This window comes from Sturnira hondurensis, unplaced genomic scaffold, assembly GCF_014824575.4.
Source record: "Sturnira hondurensis isolate 20B ecotype Veracruz unplaced genomic scaffold, ASM1482457v3 Scaffold0004322, whole genome shotgun sequence".
Taxonomy (NCBI): domain Eukaryota; kingdom Metazoa; phylum Chordata; class Mammalia; order Chiroptera; family Phyllostomidae; genus Sturnira; species Sturnira hondurensis.
The window spans coordinates 2,594,510-2,610,809 of NW_028076953.1; the positions used below are offsets into that span (position 1 = coordinate 2,594,510).

The following is a 16,300-nucleotide window of genomic DNA, read 5'->3' on the forward strand; positions in this document are numbered from 1 at the left end:
TGGAGCCCTTAGAGCCTAGGAGAGAGGAAGCAAAGGTGTATGCCTGAGAAAGGGGTGTGGGCATGCGCACAGAAGAGCACTCCTGGTTTTGATTTTTTAAAACTGAAATTCTTCAGTGCTAATGTCTTTGGATTTTGAGATGCTAATTTTTATAATAATTCAGAAATTTATTTTCTTATGTCAGAAAACCAAGATACTGTCCTTGAATTTTTAGAATACTAGTGTGCTGTGTCATTTTTATTATACTTGAGTTTATATAATAGAATAATATAGTTTAGGTACATATTTGAACAATTCAGAAAAATGTATAGATGTGCATATATTATGATTATATTAACAGAGTCTGGCTTTGTTCAGAGATGAAACCATAATTTGTCCCCTAAATGTAAAAGCTGCCTGGATCTATATCTTCAATCTTTGCAGTCTGTCATCTTCCCTTCTCCTTCCACCTAACGCCCAATACTCAAATAACACTTAGTGAAGTGACATTGATATGGTTCATATCATTTTAAGTACTTGAATTCTTTAAATTAAAGCACACATTATTCACCAGCAATAGGTTTCAGAGCCCTGGGACAGATCTCATGAACAGCTGGAGGCTCTAGCAGGTAACCTGGCTGTACTAGCTCAAACACAAAGTACTTCAGAGATATAACAGCAACCATACACCAGGCCAGGTCCAGGAAGTTAGGCACCAAGGGGATAAAAATCAGGTCACAGCCCCTGCCTGCATGAGCCCTCCTTCAGGCCTTTCCTGCACCTGCGGACATATGGAAAAAGAGAACCTTCCCAAATGGACTGCAATCAGAAGTCTTGCGTTTAAGTGAATATAGAAATACCTTTCCTCTTGGAAAGAAAGGTCTTGTTTGCTTACACGTGCATGTACACACGCATAACATCTCTGCAGCAGCTATAATCATTTTGACTTGCTTGATAGCCACAAAATTGGTCTTTGATAGGATATTTTAAAAATACCTTTGGGGATTTTACTCACTTGCCTTAGAGTATTCTCAGTGTCCACACTTCATGAGCCCACACACTCTTTCAAAACATTCTTGGCTTTCAATATATTAACAACTGTTGCTGACTTGAGGCATTCATCACAGACACAGCCACTAATCTCAGTGATTTCAGATCAGTATGTATGGTTATGCTTTTTGAGAACAAAAGAGAATGTCCCCATCACACAAAGAGAAAAGGCCATTGAGCTTTTCAGGCATAAAAACACTGATCTTCCCTAGGAATATTTATTTCTTTTGTCCTCTGAATTTTTGAAGCTAGACCGTCAACCATTATTGGTATTACTCGTTTATACAACAATTTTCTAACACAAGATATGAGTACATTCTATTCCCCTAAGAGTTGATTAGCTAATATTTCTTTTTACATAGGCAATTGCTCATTTTTAAGTTCATGTTTCTTTATACTTTCACCTTATTTGTACTTAATTGCAGTTTACTTAATAAACTTTGTTGATAACTAAAAAGAAAAAAAGCACGCTTTTGATGGCATTTTAGCAATTTTAACAATGTTTAGCATCAAACATTGTAGGAAAGGAAAGAACACTGACATATCCAATGGCATTTCAGGAGGCAGAAAACATTAAAATTAGAATGTTTAAAGTTTGAATAAGATTTGGTGTTGACCAGCCTTAGTGCCCTGGAGCCTGAAGCAATAATGATCAGGTTGCTCGTGAAAGCTGTCCTGGAGAGATGGGTCAAAGCATTTACCCCCAGTCTGGTGCTTTCCCACATGGGCCTACACTTGCAATTGGGGAGGATAGCACCAGATTAAATCTTAGGACAAAGAAAGAGGAACCTGTGGGTACCATGTCAGAGAGAGCTCTACAGTCAATGTCAGCTGTAAAAGTATTTGTAAAGGTAAATGAGTTACTATCAAAGGCATTTGTTGCCAATACAGTTGAGGCTGCCAAATAGTTTAGATGAAACTAGAGTGTTAATTAGATGGGAACTTTATTGTAATGCTTATTAGCAAGCAGAGTAGACTTTACTATGAAATCAAATAGCTTCACTTTTAATAAAAGGCTGTATCCTTTCATAATATACTCTTACAGTAAATTCTTATTTTATTTAAGCCCCTTATCACTATATTTATGGCTACTTGGTAAATGATGATGCAGTATAATTGGTACTGTTTGTTTAATTAAAATCTCCTCTCTTTTGTGACTTGCTCCTTTTTAAACTATCATGAATTCAAGCGCTTAACTGCGAAATAACACTCTGTCCTTTTTTGACTAAATAATACTGACTGAAATTTTGTGAGTGGATATTTATTCCACTATGTGGGAAAGAAAATATCCCTTTTAAAAGCAAACCCCTGTAAACTATAAGAGCCTCTTGATTTAAGAAGCTGATGTGAAAACCATTTTCTTGACATTGCCATTTTCTAATATGAAAAAAAGTTTGTAATTTAGGTGATAATTTTAAGCTGGCAAACATTGAAATATTTATATATTTGCAGAAATGTTACCTAAATTTACTGAAGTGAAACGGAATGATTCTCCTTCTAAAAAGAAAGTAAAAGTAAGTTAATTCTTCATTTTTACCTTAGAATTTAAAAATTATGTATGTTATAATTCACTAATATAATAGTAGCTTTCTTTACAATTGGTTTTTATTTGATTTACATGGAGAGTTGTCATTCTATTCATTTGTCAACTAAATGTTTAAAGATTTCTCACTAAGAAAGTGAATACAGAAAATATTTGGTACATTTTTCTAATAAGATAAAACTATTATGTAAGTCAAACAGGTAAGTACAACAAATTATAGAATTTTGGGCTTAATATTGTGAGTCTAAATACAGAGGGCAACCTCGGTGTTCCCCACAGTAGGGTATGCACCGTAAGGTGTAATTTCTCAGAAAAAGACTAGGAGGAGAATGGTGTTTGGGGTTTCTAAAGATAAAGCTTACAGTAACCAGCTATTTCAGCACCTCTGTGTTTGGCTAGTGACTGACATGCTTTGAAAAGGATAGAAGTGATTTTATCTTTTACTAATTCAGGTTGTTATCATAAAACTTGTAACTCTTTGTTCCCACGCCCAAATATGGAATTACAGGTATATGCCTTTATTAAATTATGAACTTATTTAACAATACCTAACTAGGTTGGGGAGTACAACATAAGTCACACTGTCTTGAAGGAGCTGGGAGTTGTGAGAAGTGATGTAGTCAAACAGTTAAAGAGATTATATGATTAGGGCTACAGTCTACTTTACATTCATAATTTATTAAGAAAATGAAGGAATATATATTCTTTCTACTGGAATATATGAAGTAGGAATATATATTCCTAATACTTGGAGGAGGGAATGCTTAAAATAGGTTTTAAATTACAGGGAAAGGGAGAAAATGGTTAGTATATTAACACACAGATGAGGGACCTATTTTTAAAAGAGGTAGTAAGTAGCCTGAAGAGAAGCAAAGGCACAGGAGGTGTGTTCAGGGAAATAGGCGTGAGAGGGTGTTTGTAAGGGATTAGTTGTCCTGAGAAATATAACAGGGAGGGCTCTGAACACCTAGGTGAAGTGTTAATCATACTTAACTTGGTAGGCAGAAGTGAGCTCTCAAAGGCTTTTGAGTAAGAAGATACAGATGGTCAGTCCTGGCATAGGTACAAGTGAAATTGGAAAGTTATATCTATATAACATATATATATATATATATATATATATATATATATATACACACACACACACATATATATATATACATATATATATACACACACACACACACACATATATATATATATGTTAACATAGGTATTCAAACTCTTGCTTTGTCTACTCACTACTCTAACCTTTGGAGGAAGGAGAAAGGCTGTCACATTAATCTCTACTACCTACAACTCAAAACTTAGTAGATAAGGTACCCGGGCTCTTTGGTATCATAACTTAGCTTGCCAGGGAATTAGATGTGAGGTTTTAGGTAAGTTGCTTTTATTATATGTAAGTCTTATTATAAACTATAAATGAGAAACTAATTTTATGAACTCATAGGATTAATGTGAGAATTAAGGAACTATATAAAGGGCTTAGCCTGGTGCCTTGCATATTATAAGCATTATATAAGTGATAGCTATTATAATACAGCTTTTACATAATAGTTAAATGAATACTGAATCAGAATTTGTTGATAGTCTTATGGGTCAGGCAGCATGAAATTTTAACCCTACCTCCCTTTAGTTCTATAATTCATTAAATAAAAAGAGGTAAAAGAGGATTTATCTCTAGATTTGGTTTAAAAGCCAAGTTTTTATTTTCAGTAGATCACAGGAAAGCACTTGAAGATGAGCAGCACTAATCGATAATATACATGTAAATCTGTGTGTATGTGATCAAACTAAGATTTTAAGCTTTGAGTAACTCCGCTTATAAGCTATTAAGATGGCCAGGATATTTAATCTTTCTAAACCTTAGCTTTCTCATTTGTAAGATAGGAATAATTAAACCTTACAAGTTTGTGTGACTTAAAATATCATTCATATCATTTATCATATTCAAAGATAGTATTAAATTATATGTTCCTCGTGGTTCTATATTCTTAGTTATATTTCCTGTGTGATTAAAACTCTGAAGGTAATTTTATTTAACTTTATCTTAACAGATACAATCTTCTGTGCAAGATGCAATCTCTTGTTCTCCTACTCTTGTTCATCAGACTGTGCAATCAAGTGGAATACCACCAAATCAACACCAATTAGCATTTAATCATCAAGAATTAGGATATACACAAAGTGTGAAAAATATTCCACCTTTACAAATCCAGCCTCCCTCAGGTAACAAATTAGGAAGTAAATGACTGCAGATGAGAAACTGATGTCTAAATCTGCATATGAAAGAAATGTTGAAGACATCTTAACTGTTACAAATGTGGAATATTGAAAATTGTGACTAGTAAATTTTAGCTTAGAGATAATCACTGAAACACTTTGTTAGAAATTATCTGGTTCATACCTAAGGCTACTCATCATATTTGAATGAAAAATTACATGTGCACTTGACATCCAACTTACTTTCATATACATTATGCACATTAGCATGTGTGCCATATATGAGTATAAAAAACCTGTCACTGCCAGAGCCGAGACTACCAAGTTCTGAACAGACTTGGGAAATGCTGCTTTTAATTTTCATGACACTTATGCCTATATAGTTTGGAAAGGTAGGATGGAATAAGGAAAAGATATTTAGAGACTCCATAGTTAGAGAAATGAAATTATATACATTAGAAATAGTTTACCATTAGGAAACTTGGGCTAGAAATACTTGGGTAATGATGGTTCTTATTTACCAGGAACTTCTTACAAAGCTGGCTCACTTTTTATGTTGGTAGATGCATTTGACTTTATAAATATCCTATTAGGTTGTCATAAATGGAGGTATTGCCTGTCTCAGCAGGGTTCTCCTGGTAGTATATGGCCCAAAGGATACTTCTCCAACAGCGATGAACCCAGTCCAGGGAGGGCCTGAACCGTGAGACTCTAATGTATTGGGGCTGGGACTAGAGGCAGGTGTGGGTATTCCTTATGCATGTCTCCATTCCTCTAGCCCGCTCCCAGGTTTCCACTTGGCCTTCCAAGGGCAGAAGTTTCTCCAAAGCAAAAGTTTCTAAGCTATTTTTCTGCAGCACAGATTAGGTGGAACAGAGAAGTTTTGATCCTCCTTTATCGATTCTAGTAAAAGCTCCTTACAAATTCTGTGTTTGAGTATTCCATTTTATGTGTATTTAGCTTGAGTTATAGTCTTCATTAAGAAGGGAGAAGGGAATCAAGAGAGAAAATACCTTAGGCAACACTGGAGGGCATCCTAGGAAGAAGAATAACAAAAGATCCAAAGTGTAAGATAATTTTTTTTTCTGAAAAAAGGTTTTAAAGATACTCAGGAGAATTACTGAAGATGTAGTGGTTCTAGATCATGAATTATCTTGAATACCACTGCTACACATGGCTCTTTTCTTTTGTAAACAACAAGTAGCTTCAATCAGAAGCATAACAAAATCAGACTTTATATTTAGGAAGAGATTGCTGCTTACTACAGAGAATGGATTGAGATAAAGATGCTCTGACATAGTTGGGACCAAGTAGGAAATCTGAGTGCTATAGTCTAAGAAAGAAATGATGAAGACCAAAACTAAGGTAGTAGGTATAAACAAGATATAGATAATTAGCAATCCATTTTTATGACAGAACTGATAGGCTTTGTTAGAATTAATGCCTTACCAGGATTTTGTACAACAGCTGGGATGAAAATAACAAAAAGTGCTCATTTTGGACATGTGAGATGCTACAGAATATCTAATAATTGGAAATATACACCCATAAATAGGTGGGAACCATAATGTAAGAATTATTAGTATGGCCCTGACTGGTGTGGCTCAGTGGACTGAGTGCCAGTCTGTGGAACAAGATGTTGCTGATTCAATCCCCAGTAAGGGCACATGCCTGAGTTGCAGGCAAGGTCCCCAGTAGAGGGTGTGTAAGAGGCAACTGTACATTGATGTTTCCTTTTCTCCTTCCCTTTTTTTTCTCTCTAAAAATGAATAAATAAAATATTTAAAAAAGAATGATTAGTATGTAGAAGCTACTTGAAGCCCTGAGTATGAATGAATGAAGATACCCAGGGAAACATGCAGAGCAGGAGGTGAAAGGTCAAGGACAAAATTCTAAGAAACAAAATTTCCTCAATAAAAGTAGAAAAAATTTGCTCTGGCTGGTGTGGCTCAGTGAATTGAGTGCCTGCCTGCAAACTGAAAGGTTGCCAGTTCAAATCCTGATTAGGGCACAAGCAGAGTTGTGGGCCAGATCCCCAGCTGGGGGCATGTGAGAGGTAACCTATTAATGTATCTCTTGCACATGGATGTTCCTCTCCCTCTTTTTATCCCTCCCTTTCCCTCTCTCTAAAAATAAATAAATAAAATATATTTAAAAAGTAGAAAAAATTAGTTGAAAGAAGAGGTAATCAAAGGTAGAAGTGGGAAAATGGTATAATAGAACACCAGGGACTTCCACCAAGATGGAGGCATAGGTGGAAACACTGTGCCTTCTACCACAACCAAGTTTGAATACAACAAAGGTTTGGAGAACAAAGACACAGCCAAAGAACAGAAAATTGAATTATATGGAAGTCCGACAACAACTAACTGTTCAATGGGGACGGTAAGAGGGGTGGAGCCAGCAGTGGAGCAGGGTCGGGCAGGACAGATCCCCCGACCTAGGCGCGCAAGTGGCCCGTACCCAGTCAGGGTGTGGGGCAGACTGACCGTGGTTGCACATTCACGCACACAGACGGACCACACAGGCCCCAGGGGGCGAGGGCTGACAGCGGTGGCACACTCGAGTGCAGTGGGACAAAACACAGGACCCGGTGACGGTGGCAGCTGCCGCACCTGTGGGGGCCGCAGCGGGAGGCGGTAGATGGGAAGCCATTGCTCCTCTCTGACCCTGCCCCCACATACAGCGTCACAACCCAGCAACTTAGCTGCCATGCTCTAGTGAACACCTAGGGCTCCGATCCTGCTACATAACAGGCACGAACAGCCCAAAAAATGGCGCAAGAAGAACTCAAAGTCCCAGAGCCAATAACTCTAAGTGACCGAGAAATTGCCAGCCTCTCAGAAGCACAATTCAAGACGCTGTTTATCAGGATGCTCACAGAACTGGTAGATTATAGTCACAAATTAGAGGAACATATGAAGGCTAAACTAATTGAAATGAAGGGAGATGTCCAGGAAACCAATAGTGATGGAAAGGAAACTGGGACTCAAATCAAACAATGGAATGGACCAGAAGGAAGAATAAAACATCCAACCAGAAAGGAACGAAGAAATGAAAAGTCAAAAAAATGAGGAGAGGCTTAGGAACCTCCAGGACATCTTTAAACGTTCCAACATCTCAATTATAGGGGTACCAGAAAAGGGAAAGAAACAGCCATGAGTGGAAAACTTATTTGAACAAATAATAAAGGAGAACTTCCCCAGTCTGGCAAAGGAAATAGACTTTCAGGAAATCCAGGAAGCTCAGACAGTCCCAAAGAAGTTGGACCCAAGAAGGAACACACCAAGGCACATCATAATTACATAGCCAAGATTAAAATGAAGGAGAGAATCCTAGAAGCAGCAAGAGATAAGGGGACAGTCACCTACAAAGGAGTACCCATCAGACTGTCAGCGGATTTCTCAAAAGAGACCTTACAGGCAAGAAGGGGCTGGAAAGAAGTATTCCAAGTCATGAAATCCAAAGACCTACAGCCAAGATTGCTTTATCCAGCAAAATTTTCACTTAGAATGGAAGGACAGATAAAGTGCTTCTCAGATAAGGTCAAGTTCAAAGAGTTCATCATCACCAAGCCCTTATTATATGAAATGCTAAAGGGGCTTATATAAGAAAAAGAAGATGAAAAATATGAACAGTGAAAGGACAGCAAACTCACAGTTATTAACAACCACACCTAAAACCAAAGTAAACCAAGAGGACAGCTAGATCAGGAGCGGAACCATAGAAATGAAGAACACATGGAGGGTTAGCAACAGCAGAGTGGGAGGAGGAGAAGGGGGAGAAGGTACAGAAAATAGCATAGACAGTAGGTAGAAAATAGATGGGGGGGTCAAGAATAGTGGGGGAAATATAGAATCTAAAGAACTTGAGACATGTGGTCATAAACTAAAGGGGGGAGAATGGTGGGGGAGGGAGTGTGCAGGGGGAAGGGAATGAAGGGCGGGGATAGAACAACTGTAATGGTATAATCAATAAAATATATTTAAAAAGAAACAAAAAACAAAAAAAAACAAGAAAATGGTATAATAGAAGTCCAGGAAGAGGAGTGTTTAGAAGGCAATTATCAAGTATACCACAGACTACAAAGCATTAAAGTAGGATAAGGAATGAGAGAGGACTAAAACTGGCAATATGAGATTTTTTTGCTTTTGCAAAAGCTCTTTTAGTGGCCTTTGTAATTGGGGCTCAAAAACCACATTATTATAAATTGAGAAATAATGGAATCTGAATGTAATAAACCAGCCTTTCAAGAAGTGTGTTGGTGAAGCAGGTAGGAAGGGAAGATACCTGTGGCTTCAACACTAGATTTTATTTATTTATTTTTTTGGTAAGACTGGGACAGGTTGTTTTCTTTTTACTTTTTGAATCAGATATTTGAACATATTTGAAGTTTGGTTAGAAAGAATCAGAGTAGGGAAAAGTTGGTGTTTTCATTACAGTAGAAGAAAGGTAGGGATAGTTTTAAAGAAGAATGAAAAACAATGGAAAAAATGCAGTCGAGATGTTTTTTTTAAAAATCCTATCTATAAAAAGTTAGCCTTTAAATATCTGTCTTAAGTTGGAATCAGTAATTGTATTACTTCAATTTCTGTTTATATATGAGTGTAACATAATGTATAAAGGGAAAGTGTTCATGATGTTCTGTTGCACTTAACCAATTTTTCAGAAGCAATGTGGTTTTTGCATTTGCCAACTGTAGGTGGCACTATGCCCAAGAAAAATTGCAAATGTTTATAAACTATAAAATGTATATAGAATTTTACTTCTCTGAAGTTTAATCTCCATTGAAAGAAATTTTGGTTTAAACCTCTACACAATGATCCATTGAAAGAAATTTTGGTTTAAACCTGTACACAATGAAAGTAAAAAAAAAAATTACTGAAGGTTTCTTTAAAAAAATTTTATTTATTTATTTATTTATTTATTTACTTTTAGAGTAGGGGAAGGGAGGGAGAAAGAGAGGGAGAAAAACATCACTGTGTGAGATATACATCAATCAGTTGCCTCTCAGACACCCCCTACTGGGTACCTGGCCCACAACCCAGGCATGTACCCTGACTGGGATTTGAACTGGCAACCCTTTGGTTTGCAGGCTGGCTCTCAATCCACCGAGCCACACCAGCCAGGGCTTTATTAAGATTTTTTCAAAAAACAATACTTATTCTGTCATATCAATATGAATGAGCATGGCAAACAGGTAAATCAGTTTGCCATCTAGTATCAGAAATAAACAAGTGGAATATAAATTAAAAAAATAACGTGCCCTGGCCAGGTGGCCCAGTTGATCAGAGTATCATCCTGTGCACCAAAAAAGGGTGTAAGTTTCACCCCCGATTAGGGAGTGTGCAGGAGGCAGCTGATAGATGTTCCTCTCTCACCTCGATGTTTCTCTCTCTCCCTTTCTATAAAATCGATAAACATCTTTGGGTGAGGATTAAAAACATAAATAAAATAATATGCCCTAAAAGAAACAAAAATGAAATTCAAGGAGGTAGGAAGGCAGAATAACTTTATCCCTTTGGTAGATATGTGTTTTACAGAATAAATAAATATGATTTGAGCTGGATATTGGAGAAAAATAATATATTTATGTATATCTAGATTTGGAAGGCATTTTGTATGGTGGAGACAATAAGGATGAAGGTATTTGAGAAACCAATAATTCTATAAGAATTGGTTTGGTTGGGTAAATAGAAATACAAGGAAATTAATTTGGAAATGTAGATCATGTTCAGATCATAAAGAACTTTGCTATCTAGAGACTTTGGACATGATAGAAACAGTGTTGTCAGTGGGTAGCCAATGAAGGTTTTTTGAGCAAAGGGTATGCATCAAGGGACTTAATCTGCTATTCACGTCTTTGGAGGAATTGGCATAAAGACCAGAGGAGGAGGAGACTGACTGGACCGTTGCAGCAGGATGTGGGAAATGAAGTAAAGTGACAGAAGGACACAAAAGGGGAAAGTTGAAAGAAGTAACAAGGGTAGAGTGAGCAGGTCTGCAAAAAATGAATATACACTAAGTTTTAATAACAGAGGAATATAGCTTTGGTGGCTCAGAGGATGCTAGCTGGATACTGGTTGGTCCAGGCTGATAAACCTGAAACACAGATATGTAAAGAAAGATGAGTTTTGTAGTATTCTGAAGTACCAGAGGGTCATCCAGATGAAAACGTTTTTCAAAGTTGGACCTTTGACACATGTGCTAGACTTCTCTGACACTATTCTCTTGACCATACCATACCTGAATATTCCCTACAGACATCTCTATCTGCCTACCTTTAAACATTGGTAATGCTCTGAGTTGCATTCTTAAAACTTGTCTTTTTACTTTCCTGCAGGGCTTTCAGTCATGTTCCATAGCATAGGCTTACTTAGCTAGGGATCTGCTGTCATAGCAGTAAGCTTGGAGCAGACTTCCATTTATTCGAGGGTGCAGTGACCTGTACATACATTTCCTGGGTGATCGCCTTGGTGTCTGTGACTTCTAGTCTCAGTTTTACAATTCAGGCATCCAAGCACCAGCCATGTTTATACAACTCTACTGAACATCTGAAACACAACAGAAACGTGTCAGCCAGCATCTCAAAACTTAATTTCCCTTTTTGAATCCCCACATTTAAAAATCTTTCTTCTTCAATTACTGATAATGGCACTGCCCACCACTTACTAATTTAGAGCTAGCAAATAAGATCTGGCTCCAAGCAGAGGAATGTAGTTCTGTACTTATCTTTCCTCTCTAGTTTTTTTCCATTCCTTGTTGAACTGAGAAAACATTGGAACATACACCTTTAAGCTTTGTTCCTTCGTTCACGCATTCTTTGACAGAGTTATGTCTCATCCTCCTTTGCTCACTCCTGTCCCTTTCCTCTCTTCCTCAAGCCTCAATTTCAACCAGTGTGATTTAGCCAGAGGATCTGTCAAGTGATTGATGGGTGGTGAAAACTTAAATATAAGTTACTACACTGTGAAAGTGGCCAGGATTTTGTGTGCTTGAGTCAGTTAACAAAGATAACAATTCAGTTTTTCTTTGTTCCCTCTATCATTTTGCCCCTTGAGGTGTAAAGAGACCTGTAGGCAATAATGAAAGAGAACTGAAACAGAATGATCCAATTAAGTTTCATGTATCAGGTTGCACTTGGTAAGAAATGACAGAAAACTCAGCTCCAACTGTTTTAAACAATGAGGAATTTTGTTTAAAAACATACGTAACCAGTTATCCAAATGTAGGTCTGTTATTTAGGCATGGTTTAATCAAGGCTCAAGCTTTCTCTCTCTCTCTCTCTCTCTCTGTCTCTGTCTCTCTCTCTCGTTCTCTCTCTCTCTCTAGCTACCTTCACCCATAATAAGTGAAACATCTATATGAAAGCTTGGCCATTAAAGGATTGCATAGTTTGTTCTCTTCACCTCAGAGCCAAACCAACCTTTTGCATTTCTTACTCCCATCTCCTTGTTAGCTGTTAACAGGTTTCTGGTGTCTTATTTCTTCTATTCTTTGTGTTCCTTTGTTCTCAATTTGGCCACCAGGAGGTGTCTTTCCCTGAAAGCCCTGTATTGGCTTAGGCCTTCTCTTTCCTAAATAATTTGCTGTAGTGGGCAGGATCACCATGATTAGCTTGGCCTAAAGAAGGCCCATCTCTGAAGCTGAGGTCACTCTAATGTTGTCCTGTTAGGACAGATAACCTAGATTTTGGTGGGTGAACCCCAATGTCAGCTATACGTTATGGTGACCCCACAGAGAGAGACAGAAATAGACGTGGTGAATTTCAAGTGAAAAATGTGTATTTTACAGTGTGATGATTCCCACCTAGATACTCCAAAGATGAAAAGCATCAAAAAAATCAGTCATTTTGTTTTCATAGTTTCTGACCTAGAGAGGGGGGAGAAGTCAAATTCTGGACAAGCAAGATGAAATATCTTGATTATATTCTTAAAATGTGTGCATCTAGGTAATTCTGAAAAATGCTTGAATGGCCTAACCATGAGACGTCAGTCTGGTGATAACACAGCAGCTTTGGAATCTGAAAGTCCAGTTCCTGAGCAGAAGGTAAGAGTAATGTTTGGGGTTTTTTTACTTACAAATATTGAAGGGATTTATAATTTAATATACAAGTGGCACAAAAAGTATTTTAAACCCTAACTTGAATGAGATGTTGGATTCCTAAACCTCATTTTTGCCTATTTTTTAAAGTTATATGTGAACTCTTTCCCACCCTTAGTTCTCATGATCGTATTTAATTATAAATTCTATAATGCTGGTATTTGCCAGATATCCTGGTCTTGAAGCACGTTATAAAACTATCTCTTAGGTCTAGGTGGTGTAGCTTAGTGGATTGAGCACTAGTGTGCAAGCTGAAAGGTCATTGGTTTGATTCCTTATCAGGGCATATACCTGGGTTGCTAGCCAGGTCCTCAGTTGAGGGTGAGCAAGAGGCAACCACACGTTGATGTTTCCTCCCTCTCTTTCTCTCTCCCTTCCCCTCTCTTTGAAAATAAATAAAACCTAAAAAAAACAACAACTGTCTTTTAGAATCTGTTGTGGGGAATTTCCTACAAGAGTCTTTTGTGCATTTCATGTTAAACCACACACTGATTATTCTTTCAACAGATACTCAAGTAATAATTACTATCAAAGAATAACTTTTTGAGTATTTTGTGATTGATAAGAAACATTTATAAAGTGCCTTTTCTGATAACTGCTGTTAATTTATTGGATCTTTTTGTTTTAACAACAGAAGTGGCATCCATCCCCTGTTGTTTATGGGTGTTGAAAAGAAATGGTGAGAGTGATATCCTTGTCTTGTTCCTGATCTTAAAGGAAAAGATTTCAGCCTTTTATTTTTTAGCATGATGTTATCTGTGGGTTTGTCATATATGGCCTTTATTATATACATTCCCTCTATACCCATTTTGTTGAGAGTTTTTATCATATATGGATGTCGAATTTTGTCAGGCTTTTTCTGGATCTATTCACATGATCATATGATTTTTATCCTTCATTTTGCTAATGTGGTATATAATATTGACTGATTTGAGGATGTTAAACTGTCTTTGCATCCCTGGAATAAATCCAGCTTAATTATAACATTGCTGAATTTGGCTTATAAATATTTTGTTCAGGATTTTTGCACCTATGGTCATCCTGGGACATTAGTCTGTGATTTTCTTTTCTTGTGGTATCTCTATGTTTTTGGTACCAGGGTAATGCTGACTTGGTAAAACATATTTGAAAGTTCCCTCCTCTACTATTTTTTTGAAATATGTTAAAGATTGGTATGAATTTTTAAAACATTTGGTAGAATTCACCAGCAAAGTCATCTGGTCCTGGACTTTTGTTTGCTTGACTACTCACTTGATGTCCTCAACTAGTGATCAGCCTGCCAGACGTTCTATTTCTTCGTGATTCAGTTTGGCAAGGTTGTGCGTTTCTAGGCATTATCCATTTCTTCTGGGTTGCCCACGTTTTTGGCATATAATGGTTCCTAGTAGACTCTTACGATCCTTTGTGTTTCTTTGGCACAGTTTCTCTTTAATTGTGTCGTCTTATATTTTATTTGAGTCTCCTCTTTTGTTCTTGGTGAATCTAGCTAACAGTTTGTCTATTTGTCATATATTTTATTAAAAAACAGCTTTTCATTTCATCATCAGTCTTTTCTGTTGTCTTTTTAGTCTCTGCTGTTTTTATTTCCACTTTGATCTTTTTATTTCCTTCTAATAAACCTTGGGCTTCATTTATTCTTTTTCTAGTTTCTTAAGGTGTAAAGTTAGGTTGTTTATGTGAGATCTTTAGTTTTTTGATATCTAGGCATTTATCACTACAAATGTCTCTTCTTAAAACTTTTTGCCACATCTCATATATTTTGGTATGTTGTATTTCCATTACCATTTATCTCAATGTACTTTATTTCTCTATTGATTTCTTCTTTTACCCATTGGTTGTTCAGTAGCATGTTGTTTAATTTCTACATATTTGTGGATTCTCCAGTTTTCATCTTATAATTTCTAGTTTTATACCATTGTGGTCCAGAAAGATACTTGATATGATTTCAGTATCATATTTAAATTTATTATAACTTCTTTATTGTGATAACTCGTGATCTATCCTGAATAATGTGTCAGATAAACTCAAAGAAAGGCCATCTAGTTTTGTAATAGCCAATGTCCAGTATTGTAGCCACTGAGCCACATATGGTTATTGAGCCTTTGAAATGTGTATAGTGCAACTAAAGAACTAAGTTTTAAAACTTGTTTTTTTAAGTAATTTAAATTTAAAAACTGGTACTCAACTCAGTTATTGGGGAACTTAGGTATGTTTTGAACAGCTTGATTATACATACTTTTTCAACTGTAAATTTTATAAAACTTGATTACAGATCAGTTGTTTTTAATTAAAACTTAGCATTTGAATTGAGATGTGCTATATGTTGAAATACATATCAATTTCAAAGACTTAATATGAAAAACAATATCCTCAGTCTTCTTTTTTAGAGTTGCATATTTTCTTTTGTGTGATTTTTTTGAGAGGTTTTTTGTGTGTGCACTTTTAGATACATAATGAAATTGAGAGGAAGGTACAGAAATTTCTCTTATGCCCCTACCCCAACATATGCATAGGCTCCTCCCTCATCAACATCCCCAACCAAAGTGCTACATTTGTTACAGCTGGTGAACCTATATTGACACACCGTTATCACCAAAAACTCATAATTTATATTAAGGTGTGCTTTTGGTGTACATTCTGTGGGTAAATATATGATGGCACGTATCCAACATTACAGTGTGCTACAGAATATTTTTACTGCTATAAAAATCTTCTTTGTTCTGCCTATTCACCCCTTCCCTCCCTCCTTCCCGTATCTTTAGTCTTTTAAATTAATTGCATGCTAATAATAATGCCTTGGGTATATTTGGTTAAAAAATAAAATATTAAAATTTTACTTTTTAAAAAAACTTTTTAATGTGACACTGGAAGATTTTAAACTCCATGTGTTTCTGGTGGGCAGCACTGATGTAGCACATGGCATAGCTCATTTCTGAACAGTGGTCATGACCAGTTCATTTATCTCTCATACCAAAGAGAAGAGAAATAACTGTACCAGAAGGTTCTGAACAAATAATGTGCCATACTTATGGCATCATCTTACTTTGTCTTTCATTAATCCTTTGTATAAATTTGCTTTCTTTTTCTTGTAGGATCATAAATAGTATCATTACAGTGACAGTTTTTAAAATATATTTTGTAGATGGTTATACCCTTAATACATGTGTTTTACATTAAACTGAAATAATTATCAAGCACATTATTTTAATTTGGTTTTAGATGAATAATTGAGTATAGACTATTTGTTTGCTTGGTTTTTTTTTACTATAGTAACCTTTTACTTTAGAAGTTTAGTAAAATTACATGAAGGCTTTGGAGTTTTAATTTGATCTACTACTATATCAAAAAATACTGTTTTCCCCTGGCTGGTGTAGCTCAGTGGATTGAGCGTGGGCCTGCGAA

General features: G+C 36.3%; 1 protein-coding gene across 1 annotated transcript in view; it reads left to right on the forward strand.

Annotated features, from left to right (window-relative positions):
- Nucleotides 1-16,300, forward strand: part of BRDT (bromodomain testis associated) — a 62,891-nt gene that overhangs the window by 36,174 nt on the left and 10,417 nt on the right. Inside the window, exons 13-15 of the mRNA XM_037045530.1 lie at nt 2,482-2,543; nt 4,630-4,801; nt 12,747-12,844. Coding sequence (XP_036901425.1) covers nt 2,482-2,543; nt 4,630-4,801; nt 12,747-12,844 — 332 coding nt within the window. The remainder of the gene's footprint in view (nt 1-2,481; nt 2,544-4,629; nt 4,802-12,746; nt 12,845-16,300) is intronic.